The 27,447-nt window shown below is 36.9% G+C and overlaps 1 protein-coding gene across 5 annotated transcripts in view; it reads left to right on the top strand.

Annotated features, from left to right (window-relative positions):
- EPHA7 (EPH receptor A7) overlaps positions 1–27,447 on the top strand; it is a 163,274-nt gene that overhangs the window by 106,957 nt on the left and 28,870 nt on the right. For all 5 annotated transcript variants that reach the window (XM_049818002.1, XM_049818005.1, XM_049818001.1 and 2 more), the window contains exons 6-9: positions 13,646–13,770; positions 17,249–17,417; positions 23,241–23,349; positions 24,044–24,099. In XM_049818002.1, coding sequence (XP_049673959.1) covers positions 13,646–13,770; positions 17,249–17,417; positions 23,241–23,349; positions 24,044–24,099 — 459 coding nt within the window. The remainder of the gene's footprint in view (positions 1–13,645; positions 13,771–17,248; positions 17,418–23,240; positions 23,350–24,043; positions 24,100–27,447) is intronic.

Below are 27,447 nucleotides of genomic sequence, written 5' to 3'. Positions count from 1 at the left end.
TTTGCTGTACAGTAAAATGTAGGGCTTAAGGACAATTTGGGGTGATCCTGTAACTTCAGTCCAAGCTCAGTCACTCAAGACACTGTTAAGTCACTTATATGGCTGCTGTGCTGTAGGTCAGCTGGCTAGCTCTTCGCATGTCACACCTCACAAACCTGCATTAGTCACAATCCTGATTTATCATGTATATCTAGGTATCTTTTATGTGTGTTTCACAGAATACAATCTTGTGGAAACTCAAAAGTCTGTCTGTATCTCAGGGGCGAGAGTGGTTTCTAGGGATCCTGGAGAAAAGTTAATGACTGCAGCAGGAAGGTGGGTAGGTGGTAGACTCCTTCTGCCAAACTTTGCTTTGTATCACGTATCGACACAGATTTTAAGCTCTGAGTCAACCATACTCCTTGAAGGGCACGCCTCTTTTACCTCTTAAAGGGCGGCAGATGCTTCTGAGGTCCCTCAGAGGGAAGTCCTGCCTCCCTAGCTGGGTGCCTGAGCTGCACCAGGCAGGGTGTCTCCCCAGAGGCCTTTTGGGGCAGCCCCTTTCCTTGATTAGATTTCTTCTTGGGAGAGTTTTTCTTTAGGCATCTACTGCATAGACTCAAGAGTTTAACTTAGGGAGACTAGTTCCCACCTATGGGTAATGAATTGATACAAATACCAGAAATTAGCATCTTTGTATTTTTAGCACAGAAAACAAGTATTAGGCTAACCATTTAAAACTGAATAATGATAATAAGATAATACAAAAAAACCCAAACCCTGCGAAAGATGTAGCATGAACAAACAGTCCTACCAGTCCAGTGATGTAGGTTCCATCTCAGGACACGCCTGGAGCAACAAAAACCTAACTTAAAGGCCCACCTAAGACTTGATTACCATAAGATCTAAATGACAAGCAGGATCTCTTTCTCCACTAACTGAAAGGACCTTAAGGAGACTAGACTTGTATTTTAATATCTCGGGTGCAATATTAGGTGGGATCAGTCGAGGCAGGTATTGCACACTTGGGAAAAGGGTGAAATTTGTGTTCAGATAAGGAGAATTGTATTTATTGATAAACTGTACACTACCTTTAACATTGCAACATACGCAGCCCAGTGTATAGTAAATGCTCTTTTAATAAAGATAAGCCTGTTAGGCTCTCCACTCTAAAATCAGTTTGCAATCATTTCCATTTGAAGGTATCTATCCTATCTAATCTGCACACATACTGCATGTATGAAGTTCTGATTGGTTCCTGTGGGATACGGATGTTATTATAAAAGTGCCACGAGTCTTTATATTATTTGACTTCATATGCGTATTTCATAAACCTTTAATTTAGTTTGGATTAGAGAAATTACAAGGTTAAAAAAAGAAAAAACCTTCAAGGAGAGATTTAAAATAACACATGCGCTTATCATTGCCAGCCTTATTTTATGACTAATTCAACCACTGTTAGCTAATCAGAACAAAGGGGAATTTTTTTTTGCTTTTTTTATTATCCTTGAGCATGTGCACAGTATAGCTTTGATTAGTTAAGTAGCTTCTCTACTATTCCACCTTTTTCTGTGGGGCTCACATAAAGAGCTACAGAAACTCATATCTAGGTAATGAGTAGATTGAGTATTTTTATCATTGAATGATCATGAGAGGAGTTTCTAAGTGTTTTAGCATAGTTATTTTCTAAGGCAGGGTTTTTATATGCACATTTAAGGGAGAGTAATGAACGTTCAGTATATTTATTACCATGGGAAATTCCAGTACCAATAATTTATTTTTTTTCATTTCATAGAGTAAGCAGTGCTGAGATCATATTCATTAAGGAAAGAAGCTATAGATGTTCATGGTTCTGATGTATATCCATCTTAATATGTATATTATAATATATTCATGAGTATAAATAATTACACTGGAGCTTTTTCAAATGAATAAGGCAATAGACTGATATGCAGAGGATATAGTCGTATTTCTGTTTACATACTATGCAACCTTGCACATTCTGGTATTTAATACACTTGGTCTAAATGATGTCATATTGTTTGGCTAATCTAAATACAAACCATATTGTACACTCTGCTCACTCATGTAAATTGAGTAGCTCTACTGGTGATGTGCCTTGGAATCACTAAATTTAAGTCTTTTGATGTTGGTGGTGAATACAACTTTTGTGCTATATATACATGTAGGTAGCAATAATTTCTACTGTAGACTTGCAGCCTCTCAAAGAAAAATAGTAATTGAAAAATGATCTATACAGTCAGTGTAGGAAAATAGTAATTTTCTTTAAAACACAGGGTAGTGCTGTGGTTGTGACTCAAGTTTAATTTCTTTTGTGACATGCCAGTTTTACTGTCTTTTTGCTGTATCCTTTACAACCTGGAAGGACTGGTAAGATGTGTAGACACCATTTTTCCATACTTTTATTTAACAGGACAGCATGTGTTGCATGTAGTCTGAAAGAGAGCAACCCTGCACTCTCCCAACACCTTCACTATGAGTGAGGGAATGGAGAATCAGATCTCAAATTCATTATCGAGGATAAATAGAACCATAATAAACTCTTCAAGGATGCTTATGCAATTTTGCTTATTTTTCCAATATATTGAGCAATTCTGCAATAAAACAGAACCAGCTTTGTATCTTTCTTTTTTCTTTAAGTTTAACCTTTCTGACTAAACGTTGCATGGTTTTCTGTTACTGCAAAGAGCTCCATTTTCATCTCCTTCATCCTGGATATTGATTAAAGTTCAACATCCAGGATGAAAGGAGTCAGTGCAGTCGCCAGTTATTCACATCATTAAAAATTGAAAAAGAATCAGACCCAGAAGCTGTTGTTCTGGTTTTGTTGTTCTGTGCTCTTTTTTTCTTACAAAACTTTCAGTTCACGCTTGAATTCTACTTAGGAATATTTTCTGCATTAAATTGATTCCCTGCAATTGTGAAGTTGAAGTTACATAAGTAGTTACAATATTTAGCTAGCAGCTTGCTAAAATACCTCTAAGGTCATCAAGAATAAGACTTATGCTATTGTAAGTAGAAACCTGGATCCTACAAGATTTGCATGAGAGGTAACTCAGAGCAGACTTCAGACTAATTACCTTAAGGTGTTATAAGGATCAAGGAATACAGCTCCTTAAATCCACAAGGAAAATTTAGGAGATAGGAAGAAATTCTAGATAGTGTGTGAGGAAGATGGGGTCTATGTCATCTAAAAAGTATGTAAATGTTATGTGTAGGGTTTATTTGATGTACCGGGTCATCTGTTGCTCCTAAAATTAGTGCCTAAATTCACTCTGTAGCCACTGGAGAAAGTTTTTCAAAGGCCTTAAAATGAAGATGTTTTCAAATTTATGGGTCTCAGTTTAAACAGGCAGGATCTCTTTCTGGATCTTGCAGTGTACTTACCTCTCTGTCACAAGGAGCAAAGCCATTTGGGGGGGCTTACGCACTTAATTTAGGAGAGCTGTAGTCACCTACAGGGTAGGTGCACCCAGGTGCCTAAGTTAGATTGTCTGGATCCCATTCAGAACTATTTCTGAAATAAAAGAGTATAAACCTATATCTGTAAAATTGGCAAAGAAATTTAATATTTTTGTTAAAAAACATTGTAATCAATTAATGATGTAGCTACATTGCATAATCAGTTGGGGTAATAACATCTTTAATTACTTTACCCTTAGGACCTGATTCTGATCTTACTTCCATTGATATAAAGCAAGGATAACTTAGATAAAATCAATGCAGCTAAACTAAAATATAATTGATGAGAAGTCAGAACTGAGCCCTAAATGATATGCTAAAAGGGGAACTAATCAGAAAGCTAAATGGGTTTATAATTTGTGCAACTGACATTTTCATAATGTAAATCTCCAAGAAGTTAACCTTTGGATATAGAACTTGGGTTTCCCTTAAAGCCTCATAGCATTCAGGGAAGTGAAGACACTAGAAAGTCTGTAAGAAGATGATGATCCTGTACAGCCTTTAAAACCACGTAGTAAATTCTTGCGTTAAATGATTGATGTCTTTCCAGTTTAATAAGTTTCTGCATCAGACAAGTCTTTGTGCAAAGTTTTCCAGTGAGCAGAAGCTGGAGAAGCGTTGAACCATAGCATGTTCTCAAATAACAAAAAAAATTCCCCCCAAATCAAAGGTTATTTTAAGCAGTAAGGAGATTTAGAAACCAATGTCTACTCAAAGTGAAGAATATTTAAGGTCTTTTGGAAATTATGTTTAGAGTTTACTGTTTGTGTTATAGATGGTAGGGTTACATTTTTTAAAAATCATGCCAGTTTATCATATATAGTTGCATAAGTCCTAGAAATGTGTTATTCCTGTTATAAGTTTGCATAAGTCCTAGAAATTAGTTATTCCTGTTACAAGTTTTAATACTGTTGGTTACAAAAAAAGAGAAAATGTAAACAAACTGAAGATATTTTCATACAAATTTTGTCTATTTTATTATTAAGTAAATATGTGCATTATCTCTAAAGCAATTATTGCTGTTTAATAGGCAGACATTCATTTATATTGTATATTCAAATCAATCAACTAGCTTCACTTTACAAAATACGTTCCCCCTAAGATAAGAGGTTTTCCTTCTGCTTTTGCATGACAGTATTTTTTGAACGGCTCGTGCATACTTCCAAAATTATTTCATTTGGGGCAATCAACATTGTATCAAATGGATTTTTTTCTCGGTTGTTGGAATGTACATGAATTTTTATACTTCAAGGGAAATTTTGAATATCGTATTTATGTCCGTGGCAGTTCTCCACAGTGGTGACTTCACTCTGGTCAGCGAAACCGCTGCTTCCACAAGCCCTGACCGAGGCAGCCGTAGGCTGACTGCTGCGCCTGACCTTCCTCTCACGGCCACGACTTTCACTCCCGTGCATAGTCACTAACTTCAGGCTTGTTACTTCTGTATTTATCACTGTAGCAGAGATTCCCAGACAGATATTTATCTGTCTCCTTAAATGATAGAGATTTAATGCTCTGTGGGAGAAGAAGTACAGGCTCATAACATGAGAAGAAAATGCAAACCATTTTTGCAAGGAATTCTTCCTACGTTCCCTGTGAATACCACCCATGCTGCTTTCAGAAATACGCCCGTCGTTAGCAGTGCCATTATAATGCATTTCACAGGAATTTGGAAGGCTGGAACAGAAGTTGTACACATTTTAGGAATGTTAGTAGAGTAATATTTTTTTTCCCCACTGAACAATTATGTCTTTGAAAACGTCAGTTTGATCAAACCTCTGGCACAGTGATAATTATTGTTTTGTGCTGACATCTTTATAGAATATTTATATGCTTTTCTGTTAATATTTGATCAACTGTTTTTATTTTTTTTTGGCATGACACTTTGTTTCCAGATTTTGGTTGGCTATGTCTAAAACAAAATGCTTTGTTATGGGGCTGGAATTCATTCAATTGTGCCTTGGACATCATACACTAAATAAACATAATCGTACTAGTCCATAGGCCTCCAAAGCCACATTCTATTCACCTCAAACTCTCCAGCAAAAGCAACTTCAGAGAAGTCAAACTAGGGTGGCAATATTAGCTATACAGTAGCAATGAGAATGTATTAAGGGGGTTTGGGTTGGGTTCGGTGGTTTTTTTTTCCCCCCATGAGTAGCATCCTTGAAGCTGACATCTTTTTGTGACTGAATAGATGACAGCATGAAATTCAATTACAGCAAACAGTCTCAGTCATTACACCTGTCTGCTTCCAGAGGAAAGTGTTTGTAAATTGTGCTTTATCCTTCCATTCCCTAAAACCTGTGTCTGTAATTGACACTTGCCAGCAGAGATGACTGGAGACAGAAGGAGAACATAATGTGTCTGAGTAGCCCACCAGGGAAAAGAGTATCCTCATCTTTGGGGAGTTTTGTGGTGTTTTGTTTTCTTTAATGAAGAATAATACCTGTGTGCCAAGGATTTACTGCAAGGCTGGTGGCAGATGTTTCTGCTAAAAAAAAAGAGTTATGAAAGATGAATCGCAAAAGAAGGCAGGACAAAAGAAAAATCTAATTAACATAGAAATATTTCTTCTGCAAAGGAAAACAAATGCTTCAGGAGAACAAAAGCCCCTCTCTGTTATTTGTAAGGCTGGTTTGTTACTCTAACACATTTGTAATAATCAGGTTTGTGCCTGACATGTCAAAACTTATTCGCAAAGCAAGAGTTGTGGATACCTTGGGAGTCGATGTTGTCACTTGTTACGCAACTCAGCATCCGTTCAGCACTGATTGATGCCCAAGTCACCAGTTTTGGAAGAAATGGGATACAGACATGACAATAATATTTGTACCAAATGTCAGGCAGGAGAAACAGGGGAGTTCATAGAATGGGTCTAGATGTAGACTCTGACCAGAAAAAAAACCCCAAAACGTGATAGACAAACTGTCAGCCCTGATCTTTGTAAACTGTTTCTTTTCTTTCTGCTAAGTTCTTTTTCTCTCTTTTTAATCATTCCCCTCCCCAGAATTTTGCGAGAGTAGACAACATATAAAACTGATCCAGCTGGTGAGTTTTGAGCTTGATGAAGGAATTACCAAACCATTAGCTATTTTGAATGCATCAGATAAGGAACAGATAGGGACAATTAGTAAATCACTACATATTTGGTAAGAACACTATTTGAGCGTAAACTTTCTTCACACTTTGCTAATAATATTGGGGGAGATCGGAATGTATTTATTGTTTGCCCTCGTTTTTTGACTTACATTTATTAATTGATTTGCAACAGTATTCAGGTAACTACTGCTTCTGATCCTCTCTGTAAATCAGCAGGTAATGTGAGAGTTTCTCAAGCACAAAAGCAACAGCAAAAAAATGTAATGGAGTAATGCAGTCCAGTATTACTTAACTTCATTGCCTGTTACATGTACTCAGGACATCCCCAAGTGGCCCGGAGAGCTGTGTGTGCCTCTGCTCGTGGCTTACAGAGCATTGTAAGCACACGGTGTTATATTTATGAGCCGGAAAGTAAAGTATGTCAGAGAGGAAGTTAAAATGGCTTCTCTGTAGGATATTGTTAGTGTAAAATATCTGATTTATTTGGGTCTCTTTTTGAATGCTGCAGCTTGTAAACACAGTGGGGAATTTCTCTGTCATTGATCCAAAGCAATGGGTACTAATGGCATAATACAGTGGTACTCAATAACCTTTTATCATGGGCTGCTTTGTCATGTGGAGACTTAACTGAGGGGAGAGAAATACACTGTAACAAAAAAGAAAATCTTAGGAATTTCCTTCTGTCCTTTTAATAATGTTCAGTTTAAGAGCTATCGTATTCTTTTCTGTTATCTTTTTTGCATGAACCGTCATATAAAATGCCATGAAAATTATGGTACGTATTAGCGTAAACATGAAGAGAAATGTAAGCGTTTTTTCCCAAGCATTCAAAGGACAAGCTGTGGCAGCTTTCTATCACGGCTTGAGTAGCACGACCATATTACGGTGCTCTGAAATTTGTAATAATTTTAATATTATAATAAATAGAATACACAATTGATAGGGATATATTTACATAAATATAACTTTAATTCTTTTCCACACAAAGCCTTTGTATCCTTATAGGAGACAGAACAAACAAATAAGGGAAATATCTACACAGTAAAGTCTTCAAGTTTGCCCCATACCTACAAACCCCTGTCAAGGTTTTGTTTCCAGTGTCAGCCGTGTACACCAGACAGCTCCTCAGAAGCGAGCGAGGGCAGGTATGCTGAGGCACGCTGCTTCAGACCAGCACGAAACCCAGCGTGGGGCCGCACGCTTACCCCAGGCCCGTCTCAGCGGCAGCTGCAGCTCCTCAGGGTGTATAATCTGTTTGCCTACCACTCTTATTTAGTAATTTCGGCAATCCTGATGCCTAAGTTTCCCTTCAGAGCAAACCAGAGCATGGTGGGAGGCCAGGTTATGACTTCATTTACGTGCTCTCTCTTGGGAGCAAATTAGTATGCAGGCCAGTGCAGAAGGGTGCCACTTGGGTAATCTTGGGGCAGGACTGTTAATAGAATATAGGGAGTTTTGTATTCTCGTCCTGAGCAACCGCTTAAGAGCTAACAACAGTATATTTTCTGCTACTATTTTCATATATACATGGGTTCATTTTGCATTTGTTGTTGGTAAGACGCCAGATTCCAGTCGCACTTAAAATAGATGTAGAGTCGAAGCAACTCTGTTATCTAAAGATTTCTGCCAAGAAAGGAGACAGCGAAGACATTTTAAAAAGAAATAATAGAGTAGGTTATAACCACTGGGATGCCAATATCTCTGCTTTTTCCATGGTTTGTGCCTGTTAGCAATGTCCCCTTCAGGCTGAATACTCGAAACAGCCCCCAACTGCTGTAGAACGCTGTTGTAGAAAAATGGTATTAATGCTTCATGTAATGTAAAACTTACACTGGGCCCTAAGATACAGTTTTACAGGGATGTAAAAATTGATGTCTTTGCTGCTGTGTGAAAAGCTGGTGGTTTTGAGCAATTGCTGCATATCTTCATGGTATGAAAAGGAAAGAGGCCAAAAGCCAAGAGTTTTTGTCCTTTGGGAAGGGCTGTGAGGGTCCCGTGCTATGAAAATGAAAGTGTTACTGTTGATTTCAGCAAGTACAATACGAAGCTCAGATATCCTTAAGCACATTATTGCTATTATAAGATAAAGAAATAATAATAAAAAATGGTTAAGGAAGTCTGATAGCCCATTCATTCATTAGTCTTTGTATAAAAAATCATGAAGCTGGAGTTGCAAACGTGGATTTGGTAGCATTTGTTAGTAGAGGGTTTGGTCCTGCACTGGGAGCATTTACTCATGTTCATTTGTGAAACTTTCTGCATGAAGTGGGACTACAGAATTGAAACCCTTACTTCTGAGGATTTTTAATAGTTTGTTTTATACACGTGAACTACTAAACACCCAGGATGCTGCTTCTAGAGACACTTTTTTAAAAGTATCAAATTAAAAGTCTCCATGACTGATACTGTTGATGGAATTGAGACACATTCAAGATGCAGGACTTTAGGAAATCTCAAAAGAACTGGCTAGGTAAGTTTCTTTTGCCGAGTTACGTTTTTTCAGTAGAAAGGTGTTAGAGCTGATTTTTTGCTAGCAATTCGTGCATTATGCCTGGTTCCTCTTATATGTGAAACTCCAGCTTCACCTGTTTTCATTTTTCAGTTTTTATTCTTTTGGTTTAGTATTTTGTATGGGTTTTTTGGAGGTTTTTTTCTGATACAAAGTGCAAAAGATTTAATTTTGCATCTCACTTTGTCTTTTGGAAAGTGTACACTGTGGATCAAGGGAAATGTTAGGCATGAGAACCAGAGAGTAGCTAAGGATAGAGATTAAACGCATGAGCAATATTATATTATAATATTTTCAGAGGAGTCTGGACTAAAAGCAATGCCTTCCAAAACAATCACCACAGTTTTCTATACCTAAATATTTGCACATATTAATAATATACCATATGCTTGGCTTAGCAGTATGGATGTAACACATCAGTCTACCAGATGCAGTATTCTCTCTGGAACAGAATATTTCGTTGGAATATCCTGCTCTTTTTGACACCTCAGTTTTAACTTTTTCTATAACTTGATCTGAAAATGATGACCAGCTTGAAATCTATATAACTTGAAGGCTTTATCAGTAAAGCCCAGCAGAGTTATATTTCTCTGTGGCTGTGATGTTGAAACCTGGTGAAAATCAATTTTTCCTTTTGCTGAATGGTATATTTGAAGCATTTAAAAAAGGTGAATGAGTGTGCTGAGGGCCTGTCATTCTCGAAGTACTTTCTTATGCAGCATGTGTAGGTACATCTGCCTGTTAGCCCTGAGAGGCTCTGTGTGTTTGATGCATTGGATGTTGTGTCAGCAGGAAGGAGAAAAAGAAGAGATGAGGTATATCAGAAAGAAAGTTGATAGCAAATGGTGTTTTGAACAGCCTGTATCCCCCAGTGTAATATATTATGGAAATAATGATTTTGGCAAGTGATGCTGCTTTGTAACCTGAAGTGATACAGCAGGGATTATGCATGCTCAAGTCATTCAGGACTGGGTACTTAGTTGTCTAGAAATGCTGTTGAGAAGTGTCTTTATCATGAACAACTTTGCTATGGATGCAGTGGCAAGAACTAGACTACTAAAAGAAAAAATACATGAAATAGTTGTGGGATATTATTATTATTATTATCATTATTATTATTATTATTATTACCTTGGTTTAGCTAGCAATGGGAACAAAAATGGTATTTTTAATTCTGGCGCTTTTTTTGGTGTGTGTGTGATTTAATACCATATTTTATCTTGTATTTAGGGATGAATTGCATGTTTTAACTCATTTTCAAGCTTCCTCAAACATAGTTGTTTCAAAACCATAAATAGGTTGTTAATTAATTAACATGGATAGGCAAAGAGAAGTGGGCTAAAGGTTTAAAAGGAAGCGTGAGGAAGCCAGAACAAATAAAACATGAATACAAAACAGTCTGTAAGAAAAGCACAGTAAGAATACGGAGGAAATTATTATACTAGAATAAAGAACAAAATGCTTCTGACCTGTATACCCTCATTAAGCACAGATCAAGAAATGCAACCCAAAAGGCAGGATAAAGATAGCATATACATCTAGCCTCTCACATCAATAGAGTGGCTTACGTGATTGCTCTAGTTCACAGAGATTTTCCTGCAGTAACAACAGACTGGTGTACCTTGCCAGAGGAGGATACTCTGGCTTCCACCAATTTGATGATTCCCTTCTTCCCCCAACAAATGTGGGGACACAAAATAAACTTATGTAACTTACTGCATTTTAGGAATATCATGTGTTATGCGAATTATATACAACATCATTGTCTTCACAGCTACCAACATATACAGTCTGCAGGGTTGGACTTTCTCTTCTTCCTCATGTGGTTCTTCCACCAATGAAAAGTAGCACATTTTTAGTTGTGGGAGGGGGGAGCCAAAACACAATGAAAAAAAACCCCCACCAAAATCAAACCCAGCTTTTAATCTGACCATTCTTGAATGAAAAGAATATTAATTGACAAGAAATATATTTTAGAGTGCATTTATTTAAGAGTTTTGAATGCTGTCTTGCAATGTTGATAAATCACTGAGATTTTGTTTTGAATGGAAATTCCTTAAGAATGGAATATGCCTGTTTGTGGTATACTTTGTACAGATGTTAAGTAGGAATCTCACATAGTGTATTTAATTTCCCGATTAAAATCTTCCCCCTTCTATGTTCCTCCTTCTCTGCATTGCTATTGCTTCCCCACGTATGCAGAGTTAACTAATACCAGAGGATGCGAGTCCATTTTGCTTCACTGCTTTAAAAAAATGAACGCTATGACCAACAGAATGCAAAAATTTGATAAGCTAAAACAAAAGGCAGCAAATGTGGAGAACAAACTCCAGCGACCTAGGTAATATAAAATTGTTTCATGATAAGTATGAACATTAACAATTTTGGACATCTAAAAATGTAAAATAAGCAATTTGAAAACATTTATCTGGATGAGATAGAACATTATACATGAAATATAATGACCTCGCTGAAATTCAGCCAGGATGCTGTGGTACTCATTTAGACAAAGAAGAAAACTAGTTAATCACGGCAAAGAAAACTAGACAGAGTAAATTAGTTTGCTGCATTCCAGACTCTTAGCTACAAAAAAGAATATATCTCACTAATTAGAGAGTGAAAATGCTCTAAGCTTTTAGAAGGAGAATGCAAGAAGAGTGAAAGACAGTGATCCCGGCTTTGGAATGGTGTATCAACCCATGGTGTTTGCATGATACGATTTTATGATTTTATCAGCTAGGCAGCCTACATTAAGAGGTCTTCAACTTTGATTATATTGGTTATATACAACATGATAGTTCATGATGAAGATTATCATGCAGGGCTTCAATCCTTAATTTTCATGGATTCTTGGAGCCTCTAATGTAAATAAATTTAATTTAAAAACCTACATGAATATACGTGTTACAATAAAAAAGGCTAGAAACTTCACAATTAAAATAAGAAGGTAACAATGAAATTTTAAGGGTTTTAGACGATTATTGTCTTGATTGTGCTGTAGATATTGCTACTTTATCATTAGAATTTTATCCTTAATGCTACAGGAGAGCACATTCTAGATGTTTTATTTCTTTGTTCTTTAAATTAAATAAAGAAAGTAAAGTTCACCTGCTTATTGCGTGGGATAAGAATCTGGTTTTATCTGAAGACTGTACATCATTTTACATAGTGAAAGCTTCATATACAGTTCTGAAATAAGATTGTTCCTTTTTTTTACCTGGAAAAATATTTAAACTTTTCAGAATTTTTGTTCAAACAAACAAGTATAGAATCAGTACTAGATTCTATACTTGAAAAAGATATAAATAAATTTATCTCTAGTTTTAATTTCCTTTCCTGTGTCTGAATCTGCTCTCCAAATATGACCCAGTTCCTGTACACATAACTGTCATTTTGCTTTTAACTGCAGGGGGCTGAGGATCAGGTCGTTTCTTTATTTCTCTTTTGCATGAGCAGTGTTACACCCTTCAATTATTTCCATTGAATTGAAAGAGAACAAGATCAAGTTCTGTATCGTTCCAATGCCATAGTTGTTTTTTAAAGAGCTATGGTTTTACAGGACTTCGGTGCTACATTCCTATAGGCAGTATGTATGTTTGAGGAAAAGTGTGATGTTTGGCCTCCTTTGGAACTGCACATCAGCAGAAAATCCACCGTCTTTCTCTTTTGTAAACATGAGATAAGCTGATAAAGCAAGTTACTTTTTCAGTGTCTCGTATTTTATTACATTCTCTCTTAAACATTTTTAAATAAGAGTCAACGGCTCTATAATGCTTGTACATTGTTGGGTTGGGGAGTTTTTATTTCAAAAGGTGCTTGTTTGTGTGTGACGTTTATTAGGAAAATCTGTGTGTACGTGTGCATACATGCAAGTGTGCATGTATGTATGTCTCTGTAGAGTGAGGTGGAGGAAGACAGTGTCCCCTTTATTTCATAAGATCTACTTCTTAAATTGTCTCGCACTTTACAAAAAATGCCAAGACCAAATATGGAAAGTTCAGCTCTAAAGAATGAATATCCTGGAAAGGTTTCAACTACTGAAAGAGGGGGTTTAGTCTCTTAACAAAGCTGGTTTCATCACCCAGTCATGTTGTAATCAGATAGTGTGACAGATTATTTTTTAAGCAGAATTGGAATCAGTTATATGAAATCAGCCTAAAATGTGATTTTGTTTCTAAAACATTATTTTTCTTTTTATGCGCATTTCAGAAACATGTGCAATAAATATTTAGACTCTTAATTTACTACACATCAATCTAAAAATCTACTTTGCTATCTTAATCAGAATTAATTTGCTTAATTGTTATTCCTATCCCATCAATCTCAGTTTTGCACTAACTTGAACAATGCCACTTTTTGCTGTTTGCACTTTAATTCGATTTCCATTCTAAGTTTATGAACAGTAATAGGGTCCTGCTTGAATATTCATTAACTTTGAATTGTGAGCTATGAAAAGGTGCTTTCTTTTACCTTAATGAAAGTGGCTCAGCATGGGGTGGATCGGTAATGACATTTGATTTTAGGCATCCAACAAATTTGCTTTTTATTTATTGACACATCTTGTCCAAACAGCTCCCTCGCAAGTTAGTGGAGTAATGAAAGAGAGAGTGCTGCAGAGGAGCGTGGAGCTTTCCTGGCAGGAACCAGAACATCCCAACGGAGTCATTACTGAATATGAAATCAAGTATTATGAGAAAGTAAGTGCTAAGATTATCTGTAATGTTCAACAATGTTCTGTTTGCTTCATGTTCGCTTGCTGTGTTGTGGAACAATGTTAACTCCATCAGCTATCAACTGTCCTGTCTCTTCAAAGTCACAGTGATTTTGCTCATTTTTAATAACTAGCAAATCACTGCAATTATTATTGCTATCCTATGTCTCATATATTGTATTTTGGTATTCTAAAAATGAAATATCCGCTTTAAATCTACCCTTTTTTTCCACTTTTTTTTTTTTTATTGTTAAGTTGGACTTGGATATTTTACCATAATAGTTGTCATTTTCCTGTCTCTTCTACATTGTGTTTAAAGCTTGTTTCATTTCCTTCGGTGTCACTGTAATTCCAGTCTTGAGATGATACATCAAATAATACAACTTTTGACTGCATTTGGTATTTCCGTATGAGCTGGCCAGCTTCAACTCAATGTCTGAAAACTTCCAAAGCACTTCCTACAGTTTCAGCTGATAAATATTCCTTATTTGTCCTTTTAAAAAGTCCCAGCATTGTGGAATTTATTTTTCACTTGTTCTCTCAACACAATAATGAATTGAGGGCTGCTTTTCAATAGTAGATGAAGTGATCTCTGTTTCTGGTAGAGCGAAATTGCAGTCTTATTGATGTCAGTCCGAGTTTTGCCATTCATTTCAGCGTGTCTAGGCCTACATTCATGATAACTTTGAAGTACTCCAGAATAAAAAAAATCTGACAAGCATATAAGTAGGGCCACATGCAACCATAAGCTGGATGAAAGCAGAGTGAAGGCAGGTTGTGCAGCTATATATTTGTCATGGGACCCAGACCAAGTGTGACTCCTCTAGATTCCCTGGGAAATTTACTGCAACACGTAACGTATTCCTAATTTTTATAAAACATGCTGGGAGAAAAAAGAAAGAATTAAAATGCAAAGAAATGAACAAAGGAGCTCCTTTGTGATCACTTGTGAAGACATTTCATCTCTGCAAACAAGGTAATAGTACCTCTGTATCAAAAAGAGCATGTCAGCTTACTGGGTAACATAGAATTAGGTAAATTCAGACCAGATTGGATATAATATCAAGTGTCACATCTAATTTTCAGTGCTGAGTTACACAAATATACTAATCAAAAGATCTTTATGTGATCTGGGAAGGGTATGAAATGTTTATTTGTTGATGCTAAATCCCAGTTTAAGTTGTGCACTTTAATGACATAACAAAATTTACCAGATATGTACAGATAGCTAAACAATTTTTTAAAGATATTTTACTAATTTTAACAGGTAATTTTTATTCCTCAAGCATATCCGTGTGCGCACACACACAAATAAAGCCCACACATTAAAAAAAAAAAAAAAAAAGTTTACATATTTACCAAAGGCAAAACTGTTCTCTGCACCAAAAAAAAAAAAAAAACAAAAACAAAACCAAAAAAAAAAACCTTAAAAAAACAAACTACAAATTAAAACTTGGGGTTTAATCTGCGGAGTAGTTTCTAAGCTGTTAAAATAAACTAATTTATCTAAATAGGTAGTGGAAAATGACAGAAAAATGGTCAAGATACTAGACTTTTTATATAATGATCGCTTTTAGAATGTGGCTTTTATTATTTTCTCTATATATTCATGTTACTTTAAATAAGCACCAGAATTTAGTTGCCAGTTTCCTATGTTTGCAAAGACCAGAACTGATGTTAAAGGTCTTTTGTAAAGGAGGGTAACCTACCAGTATTATACTTATTAGTGTGAAATGAATAAAAGAGAGTAAGAAGCTCATCCTATGAACAGTCACAGATAAACTGGACTATATACCTTTAATTCAGTGAGACAATATTAACACAAATGCTTAAATGCTTGTCTTCCTTCCAAAATAATGCAGTTCAGCTTGAAAAGTACTTCATAAGCTTCTTGCTCAGAACAACAGAGGCAGTTTAAGTTGTGTTCCATTAGTTTAAAAGAAAAAAAAAAGAGTTCTAAACTTTCAGCTCTTTTCAGAGCCAAATTAAATCAAACATTTTTGTGGTTCTGAAATATTCTGATAAGTGCTTTTTTTCACCTCTCACTTCTGGCTAGAGCTGGAATGGAAACTGCCTGAAATCTCCCAAGTAAGCCTGTCCTGTGAGATTTCTGGTGCAGGTTATTTTAATTTCTTTGTTACTTACTTATTTTGCATGCAAGAACTGTTGGCAATTCAAATAAACCTCATTTATGCATCAAAACCCAAACTCTGAAATTCCACTGTGGCTTACAGTCCCAAACCTGGCTGTTTATGTTTCTTTACACTTGTTTCTCATCTCCCAAGCATTCCTGTTCTTTCTCACATACCAACATACATTCCACCATGGTCCTCACTTACAGAAGATTTAAACCCTCTTGGAGAAGATATGAAAAATTGTTGCTAGCCGCGCCGGCGGGCTTGCTCAAATGACAGACTGGGCAAGACCCAGGAGAAGTGATTACTGAATCTCAGAAAAGAAATCATGGATGTTGTATTTAACCCTCTATCTCAGCAAAAAGCCTTTGCTGCTTTACTGACTGCAAGGGGGAAGGTTCTCCATCATTTTTAGCTGGTGAAATACTACTGAAATGAGTTACAGATTTATTCCTTCCCTCTGTATCCGTCTCATTAGCACTGCCTCGTACGGCTCATGCTTCTCTGGTCATGTGGTGCGTTCAGATGGTTGGTTAATTCATCTCTTCTGCCCTTCAAATCAGGGTTGCATCTGCCACTGAAAATCAACAGGGCTGCACATATCTATGCTGAAAGATAATCTGGATCAGTAAATGTGATGAATAAGTAGAGCTTTTTGAATACTGTAATGATCTGTGATACAGCTTTTGTAGTGGTTGAAAGTGAGTTATTACTCACAGGGTTTGTAATCTTACAGCTTCAAATTTGAGAGGTGTCATACTGAGCTTCTTTCCCTGGGTTCTTCTTGATGTCATAGAGTCAAAACCTGAGAAAAGACTAAAAGCTGGAGATAAAATGCTAAGTGAAAACTGACTTAAGGGCCTCAGAATTTGGTGCAAACTCCAGCCAGTTATACATTGGCAGTACTGGCTTTTTTAAAGGTATTGGAAGGTAAAAAGGAATGGTGTTCTTACCATGAAAGAACAGATTTCCCTGTCCTTGAACTGTTTAGACCCCACAGATCCACCTGGAAAGCTGCGGTCAAGCTATTTTCTCATCAAAATTTCATAAAATGTAATCAAAGCCAAAGAAGCAATCATTTTATGTCTGGATGTTTTATGAGTAACAACATGAGCATCCCATTTGAATTTTATGTTACACTTAGAGCTCCTCATTGCATTGACAGTGTTTTGTAGTACTCCACAGAGTATGCTTTATTTTTTATGTTAGGGAAAAAAGCGTTCGACAAATTGAAATAAACTACCCAGGCTGGCAGTCAGTTGCTGATGTGCAACTACGATAAAATCTGACCTGTAAATGTCATTTAATCTTTCGTCTTATTGTTTCCAGGATCAAAGGGAGAGGACCTATTCAACAGTGAAAACCAAGTCCACTTCAGCTTCCATTAATAACCTAAAGCCAGGAACAGTGTATGTTTTCCAGATTCGTGCTTTTACTGCTGCTGGTTATGGAAATTACAGCCCCAGACTGGATGTTGCCACACTAGAAGAAGCCACAGGTAAACAATTAGATTTACACTAAATTAATACTCTTAATAGAAGTAGTAAGTAAAGCAAGAAAGGAAAGACTCATAGGTAATATTATTAAAACTAGAAAAAATGAAGGTCTACATGAAGGTGGATTTTTGTCACTGTATTTTGAAGGATGAGCTTCAATTAGTTGTTTTACCATAGAGCTACAAATTACGCTTTTATAATTAGCTGGAGAAGATTTGTAACATATCAGGTTCTTCTCCTCTGATGTCCTTCTAACGCAAAGAAAAATAGTTTCTTTTCATTCAAATACAAACCTCTTTCCCCCTCCAAGAGAAGGGAGTAGTGATGAGCTGAGTAACTCTACTAGATTCTTCTGTAACCGGGGAGAGGAGGGAAGAGGAGATTTCAGCCCACAGAGGGTTCTCCAGGTCATTTTTTTTCCCTGTTCGATTTCCTGAGAAAACTCTTTATAATTTGGTTTATGTGTGTGTCTTGGTTAAGCTGTATATCCATCTTTAGTGTCTTTTGAGTTCTTTGGCTAGTTTCAACTTGATTTAGTAAAGAAACAGAGGTCTCAAAGACACTAGGTTTCTTCAAGGCTCATGTACTAAGTTTTAAGCTGTGTAAAGAAAAAACAACCTCTCAAAAACACTCACAAAGGAGACTATGAAGCTGAAGTACAAGATCTCTCAGTAGAGTACACCAGAGAATCTGGCTGTGACATCTCAGCAGAGGGATAACATTTTGGGAGAGCTTGATCTTTCCTTGATGCTGAAACCAATCTTGTGCCCTTATTTGTCTAAAAATCACACTGATGCCTTTTTTCCTCAGCAGTGTAGATACGTGCATGCATGCTTAGAGAAAATCTTTCACATTTTGGGTCTTCAGAAAGAAACTCTTCCATCACTGAGACCCGGCAGCCGTGAGCCCGTTCACGGGAACTGCCTGTGTCCCTGGCAGCTTCACCACTCTGTCGCAGACCCAAATTTGGTGACTCTATTTTGGGTCATTTGCTTCAGGTCGACCTGCCTGACAGCAGGTCAGCCAGCTTTGGAGCTGAGAATACATAGCCTACAGGTTCAAAGGGTATGGATGCCATCTCTGCTCACTGCACTCTCTGCAGCCTATCTTCTGAGGTGCAGACACACACTATTGCATCTTATTAATTGCAGCCAGGTGTCACCTGAAGAAATCGTGGGTATTCTTAAAACACAGTAGTTAGGTCTTGATTCCACAAAGAATAATGAAAACTACCAGTAATGAATAATACCACATATCTAATAGACATAATTGAATAGTAATTATCATAATAACAGTAATAAACTGTCATTACTAACGTTATTAGCTCTGTGTCTGATAGCATACTTTCCATCCACAGTTCTGCTTTAGAAAGAGTCAGTAGCACAATGCCCATTTTGCAGAATGGGAGCCTGAGGTACAGCCAGAAGTAATTTCTTATTTTGAGTGGATTTCTGGAAAACAAATTAAAAGTCTGTCATAAGTTTCTGCTAATTAGCTAATTTATTGTCCGTAGTGGTTTAAACTTAGTAGAACAAAATGTTTCCCCAGTATTTCCTTAATTACCTGAGTAATTTTTATCTACTGAATGTAAGCATACTGGTAGCCACAAAGATTAGCAAAGGCAATTTCAGAGGTGAACAGTCTTGACTGGAGTTTGGTCAACATATGGAAGATTAGGAAATCCTAGAATAAATGCATCACTGACCGTGCTTATGTACCCTCTGACTCAGGTGATGAAAAACTGCAAATAAACTAGCAACGTACTTGGCCAGTATGCACAGCAGATTTTTCTCTTGTCACAGGCCAGCTTTGTGTTTTGACATGCCATGTAAATGTCTTGTGCTTTCATTAAAAAAAATTTTAAAAGCGGTATCTTTTCCATTATCTTGAGAGGACATTGTAGAATATAATTCCCATCAAGGATAAGCTTCCACAATTTTCCATACATGGTTTTCAGAAATAATTACAATGTTGCTAAAAAGACAGTAAATTCCATTAAATTCTTCTAGAATGGTTTTACACAAACATATTTGTTTCTCATATTTTATTTGTAGTTCTATCAGAACTTTCAGGATAATCAAATTAGTCTTTTGTTAACATTTTAAAGGAAGACCTTTACTGCATCATTTTTAGGAAATATACCTCAAGTGAAGTACTGTACAGGCGAGCAGTAAACCAGTGCTATGTTACAGTTTAGGGGCATTGGCTTCTCGTTATTCCAGTGGATTTTTGAATGCAGCTTTTAAATGTGTCAAAGTTTTTTAAGAATATATATATAGTAAGGATATATATACACACACATATATCTATGTATGTAAGAATATAGATAGTGACCATCACAGTCAGCTAGTCATGTTGCCTACCTGCATTTCTCCTAGCACTTCAACTGATTGGCACCTTTTGGTTGGTGCTGTTGATTAAGTAGAGTTTTGTATTTAGTTTATGAATTTCAGTTTATCAATTGTGATAGAAACTGCATGGCCACTTTTCAATATTTGAGGAACTACATCCATTATATGAATATTATCCGATATGTAAAATATACATATTTTATACCTGTATTTGCACATATCATACATGTTGAGCATTGCATACAAATTTATGTAAAAATTTCAAAATTATGAAGGAAAATTGCTTTATAAAGGCAGGATATTTCTATTCTATACTGTGTTTGCCACGGGTCAAAGTACTTTAATCATTATATTTTTTTGTTGAAATCATTGCTGTTTATTAGAGACAGAATTCCCTCAGGGAGAAAATGCAAATACATAAAATATCACTTAAGTGGTAATTTTATCTTTTGATTCACCGAGGTATTTAAAAGTTATGTTACGTGACTTTTAGCCAGTGATCTAAAGATGATCCTGTGCTTTTTGTAACTAAAGGGGATTTTGCCACTTGTTACAGCTCCCACCGTTAAAGTAAAAAGACTCAGCACAACCTGGCATCAAGAAGACTTTGCTTTTTCCTTTTGCCATGAATCAGTTTAAATCAAGTGAGGCTGAAGTAATAAGCAGATGTAAAATTTATTCCTAATATCTGAAATAACACTACCACAAATTTTTATAGAAGACATAAAGAAGAATACTTAAGAAAGTAATATTTGGCCTACATGAATCCAGTTTATCTTTAAAGTTTTCATGGTGGACTTCATCAGGAATTCTTTTCTGGAGATCATACATTTCAGGTTGCTTGCATGAGAAAATGCTGCTGGAGGAGCAGCACAACTTTTGCAGCTGATCTACCTTTTTAAATCCCCTGGAGTGTTCGGATAGCCACCCCCATCCCTACCACTATGTATTTAAAAGGTGGTTTTAACTCTTTGAAATGAAGCATTGCCTCATTCGTTTGGATATGCAATCCCATAACGTCAGATTAGGTGTCAGCTGTAGCTGACTGTCCCGGCACCAGGTCCCCGTCTCGGCTCTGAGTGTGAGCACGGTTTAAGCAGAGGTCAGGGCAGGCTTCCCTGTCCTGCTGGGGGTTCCCTGCCATCACCAGTGTGGCAGCACCAGTGACAGGTAACCGTGCCACGCACCCCCCTGAAAGGATTATCTGCACCCCAAAATCATTCCTCTGAGAACACTCTAGCATCTTTATTTCTGCCCAACCGCAGCGATCATTCCAGTAGCTGGGCTCTGATTGACCCTTACACTGACAGACTGAGTTCATCACACAGAAGGGAGAAGCAGCACAGAGTACCTGAAAAGAGGCAGATGTCTTAGACTGCTGTCACTGAATTCATACCAGACCATGCCCACGATCAGACCTTTTTTTTTTTTTTTTCTTAAAGATGTAAAAATAAATCATACATTGCAACCCGCCTATCTTACCAGTTGGTCAGTGTTCCATGTCCCCACCATTTTCCAGAGCCCAAATAACACCCTCAGTTTGCTTCCAGAATGTGCCAGTACCCAAGATCTGTGAGGCAGTTATGCAGAGCAACCCACTCACATATGCCAACCTCTATGCACTCGACTTGGCTGCTAGATTAGGTGACAGGCTGCGCTGGGTGTTTTTCCAAGCTGTTAGATGGATGCAGCTCCGCACCCTGGCCATTGTGACGGGATGCTGCCTCTTCTTGACTTCCGAGTGAGGTTTGCACTGGAGTTCAAAGAGAGAAGGGAACAGTTTTAGGAAATGCTGTATTTATTTTACATGAATTTGACATTGTTTGGGGTTGACCGCTTTGATGGCCTGGTGATGTTACAGGAACTGAGTTGTATTACTTATGCCCCTACGCTCTTGCACGAGATAGTGACCACTGATTTCCTGAAAGTTCCACAACTGGCATATATGCAGGCATGCAGTAGTGTCCTACTGACCTGGGTATCTCAGAAAGTTATAGTAACTCAAAGATAAGCATTTGTTCTTTTCAGTTAAAGACTGATATGAATAATGAGATCTTCCTCATCTGCATTAGGTGGGACATACAAAATTACAAAGTTTCTTTAGGAAATAAAGCTGAAGGGGAGGGGTGGCGGGACTTCCCCCCAGTGCAGATCATTCTATATCTGTGTAGTGTAACAAGGGGTTTATTATTTTGGGGGAGAAGCAGTTGGTACAGGTCAGTGTCAGAGACAAAATAAGTCATGTTGATTGGCTCACTTCTCCCAAGACAGAGCAAAGAAAAGACTGGTTTATTTGTTTCTGTGGGAACCTCTGAAGTCTGCAACAGGAACTTGATTCTGTGGAATTCATAAAATCCTTGTGGAGACATTCCTGTTCAGTTACCACTACCAGCAGTTAACTATATTAACATACCAGCTACAATTTAGTTAATCAGCTATCAGTTGGGTTTCTTTTTTTTTTTTTTTCCTCTTTTATCTCTCTGCTGCTTCCAGATGACTCACACTTTCACAGTCCCTTGCTCAGCATCACTGCCTGATGTCTCGTCCTTTGTTCTTAGTCCCTTGGGCTAGATCCTCACTGTTACAAACCAGCACAGCTCCACAGAGTTCAGTAGAGCTGTGCTCGTTTAATGCAACTGAGTACATGGCCACCCTCATTAGATGTCAGGCAAGCAATGTATTTAACAAACCTTGAGGTTTCTCACACTAAGTATTGACATCCTCGGTTTACGTTAATGTGACATGCATACATTTGCATATATTAATAGCATTGGCATATCTGAATAAAAAGAACTATAATGTGTGGATATTTCAGCATGTAAATCTCTGAAGCATGGAGAATTCCATTTTGTATATGTGGCAGCACCTTTTCGTTGCTAACAGAAACAAATCATAAGTAATAATAGCAATTTACAACGATTAATAGCAGTAAAAGATAGAAATGTGCTAACCAGGAAATCTGTCTTAATAGATAGTGTTTCATCTCAAACATTGTTCTTAGAGTTAAGACACTATTTCCTTGGGTACCATCAAAGTCATACCAACCAGTTTTAGAGGGGAGTCTAGAAGCAGAGCTCGTCAGGGATTATTCTCCTACTATCCGCCCTTACAGGGATATCCAGCTCTTCCCTTTTAGGAAGGGGTCAACCACTGAGCAAAACCAGAAGGCAGTGCAGCAGTAGGATGGAGTGGAAGTGGCTGGTGCTGGTGCTGGCTTTTGGCTAATGGCTGCATCACTTTGGCCAAGTCAATTCCAGCACAGCTCCTTTTTATTCCCTGTGGAAGATGGTTAACTCATCCAGCATTTGGATGAATTTCCAGTGGAGGCCCTTATTTAGACTAACTTTGTCAATGTAATGGTTTCAGGCAAAGCTAAACTAACAGTCTGCAATTCATGATGGTCGGCTTAATTTTTTGCAGTTCCTTTGTAGGGAATAATTTTAAACTAATCTCTTCTCTGTGCTCCGTCTGTAGCCACGGCTGTTTCCAGTGAACAGAATCCTGTTATTATCATAGCTGTGGTTGCTGTGGCAGGAACCATCATTTTGGTCTTCATGGTGTTTGGATTCATCATCGGGCGAAGGTATTGCACCTTGCATAGGCATAAGTACATCTGACCCTGCTCTTGTGAAGTTTTGAGACATAGTCTAATCTGGGATAGTAATTTGCAAACCTGAAACAGAAGTCATTTTTAGTAAGGACAATTTTCATTTAAATCCTGCTATCAATTATATAGATTGTCCTCTTACTTTGGCAAGACACAATTAAATCAAGATGTTCCTTTTTTCCTATGTAAATGTGCTGTAGAAGGAAAGGCTAGCAGGTTCTTTACCTGGACTCCTCAAAGTCCATCTTTCTGTTCAGTTTTCTCACGTGGAGAAGTCTGACACTTTATCTGATTAGCCTTTAAATGACTTTACATTCAAGAAAAAGAGGCACAGCAGTAAGTTTAAGAATAACCTCATGTAAAACAGTGTTCTACTTTGAAGTTCTTTAATCCTCTGTTTTATCCATAGAAGCTTTTCACCAGAACTAGAATTTTCTCTTTAGGACCTGTCCCAACTGGTATTTGATACAAAAGCCTTTTGATTGCAACTGTTCATGATTTATTTAAAACTCTGCTGTCAAGAGAATTATAGCTGAAACTTTCAAAGGGCCTACAGGAGTTAGGTGCTCAGCGCCTGAAAATCCCAGCCCGCAGAACTGATGTTGTCAGGACTTTAAATGTGAGGAAGTAAATCATTATTTACGAGTTAAACTGGTGTCTTTCTTTTCAGGCATTGCGGCTATAGTAAAGCTGATCAAGAAGGGGATGAAGAACTTTACTTTCACTGTAAGTGTTTTGCCTTTTTTTCCCCCTTCCAAAAATTCCCAACTGCAATAGTGTAGACAATAGTAAAACAACAGTCCATGAAAGACAAAGCCATAAGAAATTAAAAAATGCTGTGTAAATAGCAAGTAGGAAGTTAAACACTCTAAAAATGTGACCTACACAAAAGGAATGCAGATTAAAGTCAACATTGCTCACACAGACGGTTTTATTTCTATACATGTGTATGATATACTGTTGTTTTCATTCTGCTTTTTTTTTTTCTTCCTTTTGGTTGCTTTGAATACATGTTTCACACCATCCTAATGATCCCTCTGAGGTGCAGTATTTGAGAGACTTTTGGCTAAGTGACTGTATGATCTTTAACTCAGGCAAACTTCAGATTAAGGAAGCGTGGGTCACTGCATCACCCTAACAATGAAGCTGTTTTCTGCTACTGTGAATATGGTAGCATCAATATTTACAAAACAATGTCCTTAAAAATAGAATATTTAATATGAAAAGAAAGGTCAGCTACTTCATTACTGTTCTGTGTTCTAGAATCACTTGCCTAGCGAAGAATAGCACCTAAAGCCTCACGTTAAAATCACAGCTACCATCTGAACTTATGCTAGAACCCGGGCAAAATTAAATAAAATACGTCTTTCTTGGGTTAATGACAACTGAAAATTTCAGAGGAGAGGAAGGCTTATGCAAGAATAGTTTCAGTTTTATCAAAATATTGTTTAAAAAGCTTTCTTATATTAGCCCTTTCTCATTTCAGTTGTAATTTCATTTTGGCATGAGAAAAAAAAATGTTTTCCTTTCTTTTAGAATCAGTCTTTAGCTCAGGAAGTATGGTAAAAACTAAGTTGCAAAATGATTTTGAGCATGCAAAATTGCAAAATCACATAATAGAATTAAACTGAATATAAGTTCTGACACAGAACAATGTCTGGGTTTCCAGTCTTCTCTCATACCTGATAACTCTCATATCAGTAGAACTTGCCATTTAGCCATGCTATGCTGCATGTAGCCTTTGTTGTCTACCAATATTGCAGCTGTAGCTTAAATCCATCAGATTTTTTTTTTTTTTATGAAAGCAATATGGTTTATCTTATTTTACATATGTTAAAATCATGAGCTATTATGAAAATGTAATGTCACTTGGAGAATGAAGTAGCCACGAGTCACAACTTTGCAGCAGCTTCTCAATGTATGGCTCTTTAAATGGGTAGTTCTAGCCAAAGCTCCACTCAAAATCAGATCAAGGTTTCTATTTCACCTTTCTGCCCTGAAAAAATCAGACCAGCTGGAATTTGTTCATACTTCCTGAGTTTGGGTGTGTTGCTACCTAAATAATTTCATTTAAATGCAGTCAGTATTAAACTAAGCTGTAACATCACTGCAGCTTTAGTCAATCAATTCATAATCTGTGCAAGAAAGGTAGGAAATAATAATGGGATAAGAATTATTTATCATGCACTTTGCAGTGCAGCTGATTTTAAAGAATTCATCAAAAATCTAATGTTACTTAAACGTTACTATTCTGGGAGTGATGGATTTGAAATTTGCCTCTCATAGATGCATTATAAGCTTTTCACATCTTCAGAAGAGCTACTGCTTTCACTTTTAAAATCCCCATTATGTCCTTGAAGGAAAAGATCAACTATGTATTCTTGTATGTCAGTATATAAACAAAAGGAATATGCTAGCTAAATAATTCCTTTCTTCATCTCCATTATTTGTGACAGTTTTTGTTTCAGTCAAAGTGTAAGCAAATTAATATGAAAGCTGCTACTTAATGATTAATAGCTGATCCAGAAACGGTGAGACTTTATAAGTGTTCACTTCCCTCATTTTACTCTCAAGAAATCTGGTTATCCAGAAAATCAGTCAGAACAGTCAGTTTACACAGTCTTTTAAAAATCATAGCACCGAATAGAAGTCACTTTTTGCCAAGCTAGTTTTTCATTGTCTGTTGATTGAAGGTTTAGTGATTAAATTTGTTTGGTAACAGAATGAGATGGAACTCAGTGCTATGGTCACCAGCTGGTCGCAGGGTTGTGAACACCAGTTTGGTGTCCTTTTGCTCCATAACATCTAGACAACCTTTTTCTGTGCTGGGGGACCAGACTGGATTTTCAAAAAAGTAATTTACAACAAACACTTACTTAACATAAAAACTTACAAGTAACCGTTTTTTAAAAGCAGGTTTTAAAGCACTGTATTTAATAGAGTATCATATATTTCGTTTCAGTCCCCCTCAACTCTCTGTGACCTCAAGTGCTACACTTGAAGATACAAGTACAATGGAGGAGTTTAGTTAAGCAATTCAGATTTATATTTGGTTTCCTCCTACCATTTTCATCTAACAATGTCTTCAAAGCCAGGCCAGCATTATTTCACATTGCTATGCCACGATGGCCTTGGCCTGTCAAAATGTTTTATGACAGCTTGAATAAAGAACCATCAGAGGCCCACTTGAGATTCGCAAGGTTACCTCCACTCCGGGACCCTTATCACAAACACAAGAGGATGGCTCCTTCTCCATCTCCCGGCCTGAAAGCACTATTATAGGTGGTTAACCTATTGCTTTCTTCTCATTTTTTCTAGTCATTTTTGGTTTTAAGAAAGAAATATTTATCATTTTAAAAATCTGTAGCATTATCGATACAATTGGAAGAACATCTATTTAAATACATAATATGGTAGATAATAACATCTGGGCAACTTTTCAAATAATTTCTCTGCATGCAAATTCTTTAGATTACTCAAACAATTTCTCTAGCTTTTTCCTTGCTATGAGGGTTTGGGGATTTTTTGGTCAGTAATAGCATCTAAAACATAAATACATGATTATTAAGTTATTTTTCAATATAGTTTCAAATTTAAAATATTTTATATTCAATTAAAAGATTACAAAGCAACCATAAATTATTTATGGTTTGTATTGACTTTTGATCCTATTCTTGTATATCAGTGTATCAATTAGTAGAGGAACATTCTTACATTTTCATATTGAGTTTTAGTTCACTGATTTAATTAAAGCTCAGGACTGTAATCCTTGTGAGCCAAATTTATTGCATAAAAATAGCATGGTTAATAGATTCCAAGGGGTGCTCTACTTTCACCAGAAGTTTCTACTTTCACCAGAGGGGTAAAAAATAATTTTCCTGAATCAGCTGCAAACCAAGGGAAAAAAACTATATGCTGGCCAGAGCGCTATGCTGCCGGAGTTCTACTAAGTGCTATACTGGAGAAAGAGAGAGCAAAAACCAAGTTGCTGCATATTATTCACTTAGGTCCTTGAGAAAGGGAATAATTGTGCCATAGAGCCCGCTTTCCCTTCCTATGCCTTCGCAAGTTGGC

The sequence above is a fragment of the Accipiter gentilis genome, chromosome 15, assembly GCF_929443795.1.
Source record: "Accipiter gentilis chromosome 15, bAccGen1.1, whole genome shotgun sequence".
Lineage (NCBI taxonomy): Eukaryota > Metazoa > Chordata > Aves > Accipitriformes > Accipitridae > Astur > Astur gentilis.
The sequence above is the reverse complement of the archived record's forward strand: the minus strand, read 5'-3'. Positions and strand labels throughout refer to the sequence as shown.